Here is a 16,495-nt window from a genome sequence, read left to right as displayed (position 1 = left end):
CTCATGCCATTTTGAATTGAGTTAGCCTCATGTTCATTCAGAATGAGAAACAGCAACTTCAGCCCATAAGCACTTAACAAATAATTATCTTCCCAGTGGAAACAACTTTGAATATATATAGGCACCTCCCTAATAAGACAAAGAATTAAAAAATAACACATTAGCCGATCAGATTAAAAGCCTGAAAACCTGAGGTATATCTAAATGCCAGTTCTTACTAAATAACTTTGAACCAAGCTCTGGTGAATGGTGGAGTCATTTACATACTAACAGTTGAGCAGTCTGGCAGGAAGGAATTTCCATATAAGGAAGCAGACAATTTGGAACTAGAAAGAAGGAAGTTTTGGAGCTTCCAAAATGAGCTAGTGTTATTAAGGTCCAGCCTTCAAAATACAGCCAAAACAATATGCACAAGCAGCACCTGTATGCCCTGTTGAGAGCCTAGCCTAAAACTTGATGGAAGCTCTAGGCTAGCTTTATGGAAACAGAACTGATCTAGATGGACTTGCTCTCACAAGGCATGTTCTTATAGGGATGGCATGGGAGTGGCAGGTGAGGGGAAATAGTCTGCTTGTTTGGATAAACCATTGTGCTTGGGATCTCAGTCTTAGAAAGCAGGCTTCAGTCAAACATGCAGCCTGCTCCCAATTCCCATAGCAACATTCAGATCAGATGAAGAAATCAATATTAATCTCTTGCTGCAATTGCATGTAGAATAAACAATGAACTATTCTTAGGGAATGAACTTTAGAATTAATGCTGATTCTGTAGAATCAATGAAGAATCTACCCTTACATGCTATGATATTGACAGATTTAGAAAAAATCTTAGCAAAATAGCCACAGTCATGGGTTTTTAATTGCTTAGTAAAGTGGAATTTGTAACATAAACATTTCATTAAAAACTTTTTACAATATTGTGAAGAAATTGTTGGATGCAGAGGATGTTAACATGAGCAATTTTAGTGTTCTCTTCTATTGGATTCTGTACCTGTCAAGATGGCAGACCTATTTCTAGAAGAAGAGTTGAATTTATACCCTGCTCTTCACTTGGAGCCTCAGAATGGCTTACAATCTCTGTTCCTTCCCCACAACAGACACCCTGTGAGGTAGGTGGAGTTGAGAGAGTTCTGACAGAAACTGTTCTTGAGAGAACAGCACTGAGAGAACTGTGATTAACCAAAAGTAACCCAGCTGGCTGCACGTAGAGGAGTGGGGAATCAAACCCAGTTCTCCCAGATTAGAGTCCACCACTCTTAACCACTACAGGGATGCTGTAGGCTGATCCTGCATTGACTAGGGGGTTGGACTAGATGGTCTGTATGGCCCCTTCCAGATCTATGATTCTGTGATTCTAACACCAAATTGAGGGAGGGGAGAGAGAGTTGAGGTTTGCTATTTTATTTTTGGTGTTAACTGAAAATGTTTTTAACTGTTATAGGCTACCAGGAGGAAAAGTGGGATATAAGTGTTTTAACTAATATCTATTTATTTGCATTATTTGTAGTCTGCCTTTCTCACAGGAACCCAAGGTGGATCACACATACACAAATACAAAAATGGGATATTAATTAACCAGTGCATTAGGATTGTAGAAGTCTGGAACAACCGGAAAGAACTGAAGTGTAGCATAAGTATTCATGTGACACATTAAGCAGTACAGAATTACCTGAACAGAAAAGCCTTCTTGAGTAGTTCAGTTTTGTATGGTTTGTGGAAGGCTTGGAGAATGGGAGCTTTCCTGAACTCCTCAGGCAAACCATTCCACAAGTCAGGAGTCACAATGGAGAAAGCATGTGTATGGACAGTTGCTGATTCTGTCTATTTGCAGGTTGGCACCTGCAGAATCCCCTGCTGATTTGAGCAAAATAGTCACAACAGAACATAGGGAGAGAGGCAGTCCTGCAAATAAGAGGGGTCAAGGCCATGAAGGGTTTTATATGTGATAGTCAATACCTTAAAACTGAGCCCAGTAACAGAAGGGCAGCCAATGGAGCATCTACAGAATGGGAGTAATATGCATGCTCTGTCTTGCTCCCATTAACCATCCAGCTGCAGCATTCTCTTATCAGCTGAAATTTCCAGTTTATTTGGAAGGAAGACCAATGTATAGTACATTACTATAATATAGTGGGTTCTATGGATTGATGAGGTGAGGTGGTAGTGAAACATCAGCTCTTTATTGATTGCAGCATAGTAAAGGCTAAGCATAAGATTGGAGACTGGGCCAACTATATACACATACACACACACACACGTCAGGGTTCCCGTGCAAGCACTCTATTGGTCCATTCAAATCAGCAGGGGAGGCCGTGATTGGAGCAGGGTAGCAGGGATTAGGATCTTGCTGCCCATTGTTTCCAAGTCCCCGAGCTCTGGTCATCTGGCTCCAATGAGCCAGGCAGGAACACCTAATTCAGTTCTCACTTGAGTCCATATACATAACAATTACAGTAGTCTGTCTTGATCCAGGTGGCCAGTTCAACTGTATTAAGGTAAGGGGCCATCTTACAAACTAGGCTGAGTTGGTAGAAAACTTTTTTTTTTGCAGCAGCAGCAGCATTAACTTGCTTCTCCAGTAGTAAAGCTGGATCCACTATGGCCCCAAGGCTTTTAACTCAGTCTGCAAGGAACATTTGCACTCTATCGAAAGTGAGGGACCTCCTCCTTCCCAACCAGCTTTACTTCTGTCTGGTCAGGGTTTAGTTTCAATTTGGTCATTTGCCAGTTAACCACGATGGCCAGGCAATGACCTCTACTTCAGGACCTCTACTTCATCACCAGGAGGTATAGATAAGGGTATATACAGCTGAGTATCACCAGGATATTGATAACAACCAACCCCAAAGCTACAAATTATTTGCCCTAAGGAATTTACATAGAGATTAAAAAGCCAGTTTGGTATAGTGGTTAAGTGTGTGAACTCTTATCTGGGAGAACCGGGTCTGATTTCCCACTCCTCCACTTGCACCTCCTGGAATGGCCTTGGGTCAGCCATAGCTCTTATAGGAGTTGTCCTTGAAAGGGCAGCTACTGTAAAAAGCTCCCTCAGCCCCACCTACCTCACAGGGTGTCTGTAGAGGGGCGGGAAGGTAGAGGAGATTGTGACCGCTCTGAGAGTCAGAGTATAGGGAGGGATATAAATCCAATATCTTCATAGAGGAAACAATTGCACCCTGTGGAATCGCACAAGATAGGTCCCATGCTAATAAATAAGATACATGAAGACATATTTGACAGTGCACCGAGTCTGCAAATTTGTAGAAAAGCAAGGTATCAAAAGGCACTTGTGGAAATGCCAGCAGGGAAGTCAGGGTACAGAGTAGCTAACCTAATTATTAAGCATTGAGAGGAGAGTCTGAGAGAAGCCACTAGAAGGATGAGCTCCTGCCAATCTGATCATCCCGTCTGGAGTGGTGTGAAGGGGCCCCCTGGCCCTTGGCACCTGCTTCCATCAAGACTAATACTTGATGGCATCATCCACTCGTCCATTAATCCGGCACCTGTACTCCTTCCTTTCAGCTTTATAGATTACTTATTCCATCATTTGTTGTGTGTGTGTGTGAGGGAAATACAGAGTTTATAAATGTTTCAGCTACACTGGTGGGAGGAAGATGCTTAGTCAACTAGATCCAAACTTGACTAGTACTGGGCTCTTTACTGTCACATGCAGGGCTGATGATCCATCAGCTGGAGAAGTCTTCTTGGTTGCTGTCCCAAAGTTGTGGAGCTCCCACTTGTTGCAAGTATGACTAGCACAATCTCTTTTAGCTTTCTGTCATAATTTTAAAGTGTGCCTTTTCAGGAAGGCCTTAGAAATTAACCAAATGCCCTAAGATCTTTTATAGGTTTTATGTTGCTTCCATGACCAGTTTTCAATGATGTTCTTAATTAGTTAGATTACTTCATAATTTTTAAGAATCAAACTGATGATTTTACATTGATCCTAATTTTTATTGTGAACTGCCCATGATTGCTTGGGGATTAGTGAGGGAGGGTATAAATTTCTGAAGCACACAAGATAAATAGATTACTTGGTTAAAATATGCTATTGGTTAAGAAGATCCTGTCAGATACTAGAGCTGCAGAATATTAAAACCTGTTAATTACTTTTAAAGCACATACTTATGGATGCTATAGGTGGCATGGATCTTATTGAAAAAGGCATCCCCCTTCTCTCATGCATGGGGGGGGACTTTGGCTCTTCTGCAATCTCCCAGCTGCTGTGACACACATGTGCATTATTTAAAGCTAAATAAACAATGTCTTTCTTCCGAACCATTTTATTCATAATCATATACTTCTCCTAAGATCTTTGAGTGGCAGCCCTAGTTGCAAACATAGCCTTTAAGCATGAAACCCACTCTTTCAAGTATCATTTGTATGCCAGATGGGCAGGTATGGCCATAGCGTTATCACTTAATAAATCTTCCTATTTCATTTGACAGTCTGCAACCATAAGCTGATTACTAAACAAAACTCAATCTTCATGGGCCAAAAGGAATATTATGCACAAATGCATATAGCTATAGACTCATTTAGCCTGAAAAGCTGTTTTGGGATGGAATGATTCTAAACAGAGAAGCTGTGTGGCATTTGTGTCTTAAGCTGTGTGGGTTTGAATATTAACTCTCTTCTCACCTGTTCTTGCCCCACTTCCTATTGCACATCTGGCAGCTTTTCCCCTGTGGAGTTTCAAATACTTATCGCATATCCTTCCTGTCCATTTCTCCCTTCTCTGTTCTGAAATGGCTGTTCAAGGTGGAAAAGGGCCATCATTGATATGGTCTTAAACCTTACAATAGAAATCTGAATTCTAGCAAGAATGACCTGTGGATGTTAGAGTGCCTGGGACTGAAAGTAAGTGCTAATTGTAAGAAGTAAGAATATCTGTTTTATAATCTCTATCATTTTTTCTTATAGGCACAACTGTCTCAGGCTTTAAATGGCATTTCGGATAAAGCAAAGGAAGCAAAAGAGTTTCTTGTTCAGCTGAAAAACATTTTGCAGCAGATACAGGTAACAGTAACATAATTCCAACTGTTATGATTTTTTATGGATCAATTAATTGATTATGGATATCGTACCTAACGACCAAATTTGAACTTTGATCAACCATGTTCTGTAGGTTTCTGTTTGAATGCTGATGTTAACATTTCTAAAAACTAGAAATCATAATCCTGCACAGTAGCTTATTCTGTGACCTTCTGTGGCCTACACATTTTCATAAATAGGATTATAGTGCTCACAATTTTGGAACTACAAACTGCTCTAACAGAACTGATTGCATCATAATTACTGGGTGTTAGGCCATGATGCAGTTTGATGCCTCTTTGGAATCAATTGCTAAGCAGCTTCCAGATAATCTGGTTGTCAGTCTGGTTTAGAAAAACTCTTTCAATTTTGATAGTTAAATCATTTAAAAACACCACAAATACATAGGTTTGGATCTAACCAGTTTTTCCACTGGTGAAGGCAGGTGAAAGAGTCTTTTGTCCATCCAAAAGTCTGGCTGAGAATCACAGAACTTGCATGAACAAAAGCCCCGTGGGGCAAAGAAATTTAGTGAGACTGAGCAAGATATCTCATTGAATCCAACCCATGATGTACAAAGTTCGAAGAACTGATCAATTTTTAGAATCAGTTTATAGAAACGTTACAGAGAAGCCTCCAGTCTCTCCTAGTCTTTCATTAACATTATTCATGAAAGTATTTATTTGTGAAAGTATTTGCATCGTATTTTCCTGTATCGATTTATGGGCCTTTTCAGGTCTTATAATGTATTTTGTTTTTCTGTCTTGAATGTGCACCACAACCAGTCTAAAAGTGGCCAGTTCTTCCACGCTTTTCTAGTGCCATGAGTGAGTAAATTCAATTGGCTCTTGTGATCCCAAATCCTTTTGGGGGGAAAAATCCTAAAAGGATTATTAGTCACAGTACACAGATTCAAGTACAGTTCCAAATAAATGCATATATCCTTATAAGTGGGAGCCCATAAGGACTTGTGGGAGGCATCTCACTTCCCCCCTTTCACTATTTCCTCTTTCCTTTTTCTGAAAGACCTCATAGTCTCTCCCATTTTCCTGTTTCCTTCTCTCCTTCTAAGAGTTGGTGGAAGCTGGAGATCTCCTAGAATCACAACAGATCGCCCAGCTATTGAGATCATTTCCCCTTAGGGTTGCCAGATTGAGAGTGGGAAATCCCTGGAAATTTGGGGGTGGAACCTTGACAAGACAGGGATCTCAGTGGAGTACAGTGCCATAAAGTCCACCCTTCAAAGCAGCCATTTTCTCCAGGGAAACTGATCTCTGCCATCTAGAAAGCAGTTGCAATTCTGGGTGATCTCCAGCCCCCACCTGGAGGTTGGCAACCCTAGTTCCCCTGGAGGAAATGGATGCTCTGGAGGGTGGAGTCTATGGTGTTATACACCTCTGGAGTTGTTCCCCTTTTCAAGCCCCCTCCCACATTTCTAGGAATTTTCTTTCCCTTCTCCTAGCATTTCCTATATTATCTCTGCCTCATTCTCTCATGCTCAGCCATTCACCAACTATCTGTTTCCCATCTTCAGCTATGTTTGTTCTTTATTTACTTCATTTATACCTCATCTTTCTTCACAGTGGTGACCAAAGCAGCTTACATTATTCTCTTTTCCTCCTTTTTATCCACTCAACAACTTGTGAAATAGATTACGCTGAAACTATGTAACCAAAATCATCTTGCAAACCATAAACTGCTATGCCACACCAACTTTCCTAGGGTGGCTGCTATTGAATAGTGAGGTGGCATCAAGTAACCCATAGGTTGCTGCCAGACCTAGGACTGCCAGCCTCTAGGTGGAGCCTGAAGATCACCCAGAATTACAACTGAACTCCCGATATCTGTCCTCCTGGAGAAAATGGCTGCTTTGGAGAGTGGGCTCTGTGGCATTATACCATGCTGAGGCATCTCCACTCCCCAAACCTAACACTCCTAAGACATCATCACAAAATATCCAGAAACTTCTCAATTTGATGCTGGCAACCTGAGCCAGGCCTAACCCCAATGACTTCTCCCTCAAAGGCAAAATAGGGCTGGAAAGGACCCTACCGCTGCCTTTTACTGACTGAACCAAGCTTTGAATACTGTGGTTGCCTATCAACAGCCACTGAGGGAACATAGCTTAAAGCTGCAGGAGCTCCTTTTATCATTGTAAGATAAATGTGTGGTTTTTTAGATTTCATATTTTTCTGCAAACCTAGGGCCTGACAAAATCAAAGTGATGGTATTCCAGTAGTAATGTATGGCTGTGAGAGCTGGACCATAAGGAAGACCAAGCGCAGAAGAAAAGTTGCTTTCAAATTCTGATGTTGGAGAAGAGTCATGAGAGTCCCTTGGACTGCAAGAAGATCAAATCAGTCAGTCCCAAGGGAAATCAACCCTGACTGTTCCCTGGAAGGTCAGATGCTGAAGATGAAGCTCAAGTACTTTGGTCACCAAATGAGAAGGGAGCATTTACAGGAGAAGAACCTGATGCTGGGAAAGACAGAAGGCAAAAGAAGAAGGGGACGGCAAAAGATGAGATGGCTGGATGTAACTAACATGAATTTAAGCAGACTTCAGAGGATTGTGGAAGACAGGAGGGCCTGGCTTGACTTGGTCCATGGGGTCACAAAGAGTCGGACTACATATTTTCTGAGGGGGGGGAGACAGGTGTAAAAAAATGTGTTCCCCACTCAAAAATGGTGTGTGTGGGGAGGCAGCACCAGCAGGAGGGGAAAACTTGGGGCTGCTTTTCCACCCTTGCTGAGAGGGGGGTGAAAGGAGCTGATTTGATCTGCCTCCCTTCCCATTTAAATGAGAGGGGAGGCAGATCCAGGCAGGGGGCTGTTTTCACCACTTCTCTGCCTTGTGGCTTATTGGCTCCACCTCTGGCTTATTGGTGCATTTCCCCTCTTAATTAGCACTTGAACATGGAGCTCTCTCTCTCTCTCTCTCTATATATATATATATGCATTAAAATATATATATTTTACAAAACATGTGGGGACAATTAACCCACCAATTGGCTTAGCTGGGAAGGAAGGAAAGAGGAGAGGAAAGAGGGAGGGGAGAAATACTGTACTGATTATCAACTCAGCTATTTGCTACAGAAAATAAAGCCTCATCAATGCAGAGTACTTCCCTATCCTTGCCCTTGTTAAGCAACAAGTCTTTAGAAGTGACTATGAGGCAATCTTCCATAACACCAAGGAAAAGCCTATCTGCAGACGTAGGGCTACTCCTTTTAAGGTTTTCATGCTTCTCCTTGCTTGGTCAAAAATGGTACCTGATGACCCACTTACCTGTAACCTCCTACCCCTTATTCCTTCCAGGAGGGGTGCAGGCAAAAACAGCCACCACCCCCATGGGACAAAAATGAAATTAGAACCCCAGCTAATTTCCTAGTTCACCTATTTCTGTATCCAAGCAAACAGGTATAAGAAAAGGCTTGCATAGTTAACAAACAAAGTAATGGAATCTGTAAAAGGTAAAAAGGACTCCTTTATATGGTGGAAAGCTAGTCCAAGTGAGATTAATAAAAGGGAACACAGGCTGTGGCAAATCAAATGCAAGACTGTGATCAGGCAGGCAGAAAGGGATTATGAGGAGCATATTGCAAAAAACATAAAGACCAACAATAAAAATTTCTTCGAATATATTAGAAGCAGGAAACCAGCTAGGGAGGCAATGGGGCCCTTGGATGACCAAGGGGTAAAAGGATTACTGAAGGAGGATAGGGAAATGGCTGAGAAGCTGAATGCATTTTTTGCCTCCGTCTTCACTGTGGAAGATGAGAAGTGTTTGCCCGCTCCAGAACCACTTATTTTGGAATGGGTGTTGAAAGACCTGAGTCAGATTGAGGTGACAAGAGAGGAGGTCTTACAACTGATAGACAAATTAAAAACTAATAAATCACCAGGTCGGGATGGCATACATCCAAGAGTTCTGAAAGAACTCAAAGTTGAACTTGTGGATCTTCTGACAAAAATATGTAATCTTTCATTGAAATCTGCTTCAGTTCCTGAGGACTGGAAGGTAGCAAATGTCACCCCCATCTTTAAAAAGGGTTCCAGAGGAGATCCGGGAAATTACAGGCCAGTCAGTCTGACTTCAATACCGGGAAAGTTGGTAGAAACCATTATCAGGGACAGAATGAGTAGGCACATTGATGAACACGAGTTATTGAGGAAGACTCAGCATGGGTTCTGTAAGGGAAGATCTTGCCTCACCAACCTGTTACATTTCTTTGAAGGGGTGAACAAACATGTGGACAAAGGAGACCCAATAGATGTTGTTTACCTTGACTTCCAAAAAGCTTTTGATAAAGTTCCTCATCAAAGGCTCCTTAGTAAGCTCGAGAGTCATGGAGTAAAAGGACAGGTCCTCTTGTGGATCAAAAACTGGCTAATTAATGGACTTCCGGGGAAGGAAAATGCCGAGCTGAGCTGTCTCTCATAACGGGAGCAGGCTGAAACTTTTGTTCGGGGTAGTAGAGGGCAAATTAATGCCTACTGCCTACTTTTCTCAGTGAGAGAAAGGTCCAAGATGTGCACAGAAACTTTGATAAGAGATTTACCTTGGCTGAAAAGAAGCCCTGGAGGGGACTTCTTTGAGGCTTTAAGGGGTCTCGTGGAGTTTGCATAGTCAACGTCTGCAAAAGTTCTCAGAGTCATTGATTTGACATAAGCTCGTCAGGATCCTAACCTTCTTGGACATTTCTAAACAACTAAAGCTTTGAAAGGCCAGTGGAAACTTAGATAAGTGGAGAAAAAGGTACAGAAGTTTTCTTTTCATTCCGGAGCTATTTATAGCTTAAAGGGACAAATTAAAAGGTGGGGAAAAGAAAAATAGAAAGCTTGCAAGAAGAAGAAGGAAGGGGTAAAGTTTGGATTGTTTAAATATAAAGGACAGTGCTAAAAACTGCTAAAAAGTGAAAAGGAATTCATTGTTTAGTCTACTTGCGGTTTTGAAAAAAAAGCAGCTGTGTCACACTGGAACACATTGGAACAGACCTGCAGCACTTCTGAGCAAGACAGGAAGTGCGTCAAGTATCGTGAGATCTCCATGAGAGTTGATGGTGACAGAGACAGGAAGCAGTAAAGAAAAAAGCCTACTCTATACCATAGAGAAACATCGGCAGCCATTGCTGGGAGGTCAAATTTAAAACATCGTTTTTAAAAGAATTTGGGACTTTAAAAATTGACAGAATTAACTGGAAAAAGGGTAAGAAGACAGGAACTATTGGCTACATTATTTGTGGGCTCCAAGGGTGATTTTTTTAAAAAAAATTTTTGAAGAAGGAGTAAAAAATCGCGGCCGCCATTTTGGAAATTTTAAAGACTTCTCTGATAAATATCTTGACTTTGGGGGCTCAGAAACCAGTGAAATTGGGCTTGCTGGAAAGGGCAAGTCCTACTCTATTGAACCTGACTGTCAGATTCCAAATTGGTGAGGTCAAAAATTTTGTCATTTTTTTAAAGGGGAAAAAATCTTTAAAAATTTATATCTGGGCCTAGGAAGTTCAGAAGAAGATAGAATAAAGTTTAACTAAAAGAGTAAATTTAGATCTTTTGAATTTGGTAGTTAAACTTGTAATTTGTGAGACCAAAATTTTTGGTATTTTTTTTTATTCCTTCTATCCCTTTGTTTTTTTGCCTAAATGTCTGAACCCAAGCAGACCCGACAAAGGGCTCTTTCATTAGAGAAAATGCAGGACCAATTGGATGCCATGGAAGCCAGAATAATGAAAAAAGTTAGGAAAATGTTAGATGAATCAAAGGAAGAAATTATTACAGAGATTAAAAAAGAAGTGAATGATCTCAAAATAAAAACTGAGGAGACAGCTAAGAAAGTGCAGGGGGTGGAAGAGAAAGTTAAAGTACATGACACCACCTTGTTGAAAATTCAAGAAAAAGTGACAATTCACGACTGCAAATTAATGGAAACTCAGATACGTCTGAGAGGAGTACCTGAAGCAGAGAATGGTGATTTGAAAGGATATAGAATAAAAATAATTGCAGAATTTTTAGATGAAGACCCTGATGAGACCAAAAACATGTATGATTACATGTATAGAGTTAATTCACTTTTTGCCAAGAAAAACAATTTACCAAGAGATGTTGTTATAAGATATATGACAAAGGAAATGGTGGGAAGGATCATGAACAAAAACTTTGAAAAGTCACTGATAGTAGGAGGCAGTAAAGTGAGAATCATGAAGGAGCTGCCAAGACAAGTGATAAATGACAGGAGAACATACAAAAAGTTGACAGAAAAACTGAAAGACAATGGCACAAGGTACAGATGGATAATACCCGAAGGTTTGAGTTTCGAACTTCAGGGGAAGAGAGTTACAATTACAAATGCCTGGGAGTTGAGTAGATTTTTTGAAGAAAATAAAGAATTTGCACCATGATGGATTACAAATTACTGTCTTGGAACGTTAATGGACTAAATTCACCACAAAAAAGAAGGGCAACATTTCATTGGATCAAGAAGCAAAATTGTAATATAATTTGTTTGCAAGAAGTACACATTAAACAAAAGGATTATAAATTTTTATGGAACAAACAATTGGGAATGGAATTTTTTTCGTTAGCTGAACAGAAGAAAACGGGAGTAGTTTTCTATATTAAACAAGAATTGGAGCCAAAGTTAGTATTTAAAGATAAAGATGGAAGATTTGTAGCAGTTGAGATAATATTAAGTGGGAAAAAACGTTGTTATTGGGACTATATGCACCTAATGGTGCAAAGGATTTTTTTTTAAAGACATTACACAACAGTTAGATGAGTTGACTTATGATCAAATACTCTTAATGGGAGATCTTAATGGAACAGTCGAGAACTCACTGGATAGATCTGGAGGAAAAAAAAACGATGGGAAAGAAGGGAAACTGCCAAAGTCTGTCTTTGAATTAGTTAAACAAGAAAATTTAGAAGATATATGGAGGAAGTTCAATCCTGAAGTGCACGACTATACTTTTTTTGCTGCAAGACATAAGACTTTTTCCAGAATTGACATGCTGTGGGGAACTAGAGTGTGAAAGATGCTAAACAGTTTGATAAATGGCGAAGGAAAATTTCAAAATTTGTGTGGGCCGGGAAGAAACCAAGGATTAAAATGAAAATCTTGACAGATGCAAAAGAGAGAGGTGGATTCCAATTACCAGATTTGAAATTGTATCATGAAGGAGTTTGTTTAGTATGGATGAAAGAATGGATAACATTGTTAAATAAAAAACTTTTAGTGCTGGAAGGCCATGGAAAAAAATTTGGCTGGCATGCATACTTATATTATGGAAAAAAGAAGATGGACGGCCTTTTCTCTCACCATTATATAAGAAGTAATCTACTAAATGTATGGATAAAGTATAAGAAATATGGTGATGAGAGGAGACCTTTGTGGATAGTGCCAGCTGAAGTGATAAAGATAACGGCTAAAACAGCGAAAGAAAAACGGCTATCATACAACCAGTTACTAAAAATACAAAGCGGAAAAATAGAACTGAAAACTGCAGAAGAACTGAGTTACAAATATGATTGGTTTCAAATGTAACAAATAAAAAGTTTGGTGGAGAATGATATTAAAACCGAAGGAATAAGGAAGGAGCAAACAGAAATGGAAAGAGTTCTGCTTGGAGATAATGAGAAATTAATTTCAAAAGTATACAAATTACTTTTACAATGGTCTACAGAAGATGAAGTAGTGAAATCTCAAATGATAAAATGGGCAATTAATGTAAATAAAGAAATAAAGATGGACTCTTGGGAATATCTGTGGAAGAATTCTATGAAACTCGCAACATGTCATAGTATTAAAGAAAACTGTTTTAAGATGATGTATAGATGGTATATGACTCCAAAAAAATTAGCAAAGATGAACAACAAGATGCCAGATAGGTGTTGGGAATGTAAAAAGCACGAAGGTTCTTTCTACCATATGTGGTGGACTTGTGAAAGGGCCAAAATGTTTTGGCAAATGATTCAGCAAGAGGTTTCTAAGATTTTGGGATATGAATTCAATAAAGTGGCAGAGACTTTTCTGCTGGGATTACAAATGGAAAAATTTCCAAAAGAAGACAGAACTTTAATATGGTACTTGCTCTCAGCTGCTAGGACATTGTATGCGCAGCTGTGGAAGCAAGAAAAAATACCAGAGAAATGGGATTGGGTTACAAAAGTTATGTCATGGAGTGAAATGGACAAATTAACAAGAAAACTAAGAGACTATGATTTGGAACTTTTTAAGTTGGAGTGGAAGAAATTCAGAAGATACGTAGAAAAAGAGTGGAAAATAAAAGGACATTGGGCAATCTTTGATAATGATTAAGGTTTTTAAAATAAGAATATAACTTTTGGTTTTTTTTCTTTAACAGTTAAGGGTACCTTTAATATTTACTTTCTTTAAGTAAATAACACTGGCGGGGGTCAAGTAACGGGGGGAGGGGTAGGGGAAAAGTAAGATATGGGGTAGAAAGTTTTTTCTTATATTTTAAGCTTTTATAAGTTGTAGATATAGTTTTGCTACCATATGTTACTAATAAAATTGTTTATCCACAAAAACTGGCTAATTAATAGGAAGCAGAGAGTGTATAAATGAGCAGTCTTCGCTGTGGAGGACGGTAAGCGGTGGGGTGTTGCAGGGCTCAGTACTCGGTCCCATGCTCTTTAACTTGTTCATAAATGATTTGGAGTTGGGAGTAAGCAGTGAAGTGGCCAAGTTTGCAGATGACACTAAATTGTTCAGGGTGGTGAGAACCAGAGATGATTGTGCGGCACTCCAGAGGGATCTGTTGAGGCTGGGTGAGTGGGCATCAACGTGGCAGATAAGGTTCAATGTGACCAAGTGCAAAGTAATGCACATTGGGGCCAAAAATCCCAGGTACAAATTCAAGTTGATGGGGTGTGAAGTGGCAGAGACTGACCAAGAGAGAGATCTTGGGATCGTGGTAGATAACTCACTGAAAATGTCAAGACAGTGTGCGATTACAATAAAAATGGCCAACGCCATGCTGGGAGTTATTAGGAAGGGAATTGAAAACCTGTCAGCCAGTACCATAATGCCCCTGTATAAATCGATGGTGCGGTCTCATTTGGAATACTGTGTACAATTCTGGTCACCGCACCTCAATAAGAATATCATAGCATTGGAAAAAGTCCAGAAAAGGGCAACTAGAATGATTAAAGGTTTGGAACACTTTCCCTATGAAGAAAGGTTAAAACACTTGGGGCTCTTTAGCTTGGAGAAACGTCGACTGTGGGGTGACATGATAGAGGTTTACAAGATTATGCATGGGATGGAGAAGATGGAGAAAGAAGTACTTTTCTCCCTTTCTCACAATACAAAAACTCGTGGGCATTCGATGAAATTGCTGAGCAGTTGGGTTAAAACGGATAAAAGGAAGTACTTCACCCAAAGGGTGATTAACATGTGAAATTCACTGCCACAGGAGGTGGTGGCAGCTACAAGCATAGCCAGCTTCAAGAGGGGGTTAGATAAAAATATGGAGCAGAGGTCCATCAGTGGCTATTAGCCACAGTGTGTATGGGCCACTGGATGGGCCAGAGTGTTGGACTGGATGGGCCTGATCCAACATGGCTTCTCTTATGTTCTTATTTTGCCATTCTGAACAATTCAGAAAATCTTGGACACTGAGCTTCTATTAGGCTATTCCTGAACTGTCCAGAGGACTGTGGGTGACTTATAACCATAGTGGCATTGCAGTCCTAAGCTGAGTTATCCTTCTAAGCCCACTAACTTCAATTGACTTAGGAGGGTATGACAGAATTGCACTGTAGTACTCTGTGTCTTATATAGTCATCATATCCATCAATTTTTGTTTTAGTCTTACTAAAATATACAGGGGCTTGTATGCATCAAAGCATAAACTTTTAATTTCATACTCATCATACCAAGGCCTGGGGGACTATCATTCTGTCTTGTTTCCTCCCAAAGTCCTTGGGCTTTCAATCTATGGCATGGGAAGCTTACTGATTAATTTGGCCCTAGGCATAAGTATTGTCAGTGCTTAATGTTAATGAATGCATCTGAATATTGATAGGAAAGTATATATTTTGCCCTTTTAAAAACATTTTAAAGAGTAATTCAGAAGAGACCAGGAATTTCTGGGTGGGTGCATATCATGATGATAGACTAATCAAAAATTTTTCTAGGAATTGCTATAACCTTGATCTGCTTCTGTTACAGATTATTCATCTTTAAGGAAAATGTTGTATTGTTGATTCTTGTGGGCGATTATCTGGAATGGAAAATATTCTCCCATTTAAGGGAAGATGCACAATAGTATCATAGGACTAACAGTCACAGGGCTAAAAGTCACAAAACACTGAAGGTGTAAAACTGAGCCATTTTAGCTCTTTCCAGATATTACAGCTTTGTTGCTCCCAGAGGTTTTTTTGTAGCAGGAACTCCTTCGCATATTAGGCACACACCCCTGATGTAGTCAATCCTCCTGGAGCTTACAGTAGGGTCTATACTAAGAGCCCTGTAAGCTCTTGGAGGATTGGCTTCATCAGGGGTGTGTGCCTAATATGCGAAGGAGTTCCTGCTACAAGAAAAATCCTGGTTGCTCCTACATCATGTTCTAGAGAGCACACTTTCCTCTCAATATGCTTTTGTGTCTTTCCAGTTTTTGGTACATATGGAGACTGGATTGTTTTTTAGTGCTTTTGATCACCAGTTCTAAATCTGAAAAATATGTGCAGTGTCCATTTTGTGTTGCCTCTTCATGCAAAATGGTCACTGTACATAGCACACTTTCCTGCTGTAAGATGTAGGCAGGGCCAGCATGTCCCAGTAGGGCAGGTAGGTGGCTGCCTAGGGTGCTACCTGGATTCAGGGCTCACCGGCCACCCTTCCCCCTCCCCGCATGTGTCCCGCTGCCCCCGGTGCCCCTTCCCCACTGCCAGAAAAGCAGAGCAGGGTTGGTGGGGTGGTACAGCAGTAGGTGTGCTCAGAGCCAGGCTCCCAGAATGCCCACTGCCATACTGACCCACTCAGCAGCCTTGCTGCCTCCAGTCCCCCCCCCCCACTCAGGTGCGCACTGAGGTAAAGCCCCAGATGTGTGTGCAGATGGGGGGGCTGCCTGGGGTGTCAGAACCCCTATTGCTGGCCCTGGATATAGGAATTCCAAAACTATGATAATTTAAAAGGGCTCTAGTTGCTGAACAAATAATCTGTCAGCAAGCTTTTAGCTTTCAGTTCCCCACCTGAAAAGGAAGACATAGATATTTATTTTATTTACGTTATCTATAGTCTGCCTTTCTCATTGGGACTCAAGGCAGATTACACAAAAATACCAAGACTAGATGAAATGAAGGCTTTATTAATTATTTAAAAGGCTGAACTGCCAAAGGTAAACATTTGCCCTATCAGTAAGGAAACGCTCAGACAAAGGTCCTGGTGTTAATCAGCATCACCAAGAGAATTCTCTTCTCAGGCGCTTGGATTGCTCA

The 16,495-nt window shown here is 40.5% G+C and overlaps 1 protein-coding gene across 4 annotated transcripts in view; it reads left to right on the top strand.

Moving 5' to 3' along the window:
* Window positions 1-16,495, top strand: part of TRIM67 (tripartite motif containing 67) — an 85,368-nt gene that overhangs the window by 29,983 nt on the left and 38,890 nt on the right. For all 4 annotated transcript variants that reach the window (XM_060242727.1, XM_060242719.1, XM_060242708.1 and 1 more), the window contains exon 2: window positions 4,923-5,018. In XM_060242727.1, the coding sequence (XP_060098710.1) occupies window positions 4,923-5,018 (96 nt within the window). The remainder of the gene's footprint in view (window positions 1-4,922; window positions 5,019-16,495) is intronic.

The sequence above is a fragment of the Heteronotia binoei genome, chromosome 1 (genome assembly GCF_032191835.1).
Source record: "Heteronotia binoei isolate CCM8104 ecotype False Entrance Well chromosome 1, APGP_CSIRO_Hbin_v1, whole genome shotgun sequence".
NCBI lineage: Eukaryota > Metazoa > Chordata > Lepidosauria > Squamata > Gekkonidae > Heteronotia > Heteronotia binoei.
The sequence above is the reverse complement of the archived record's forward strand: the minus strand, read 5'-3'. Positions and strand labels throughout refer to the sequence as shown.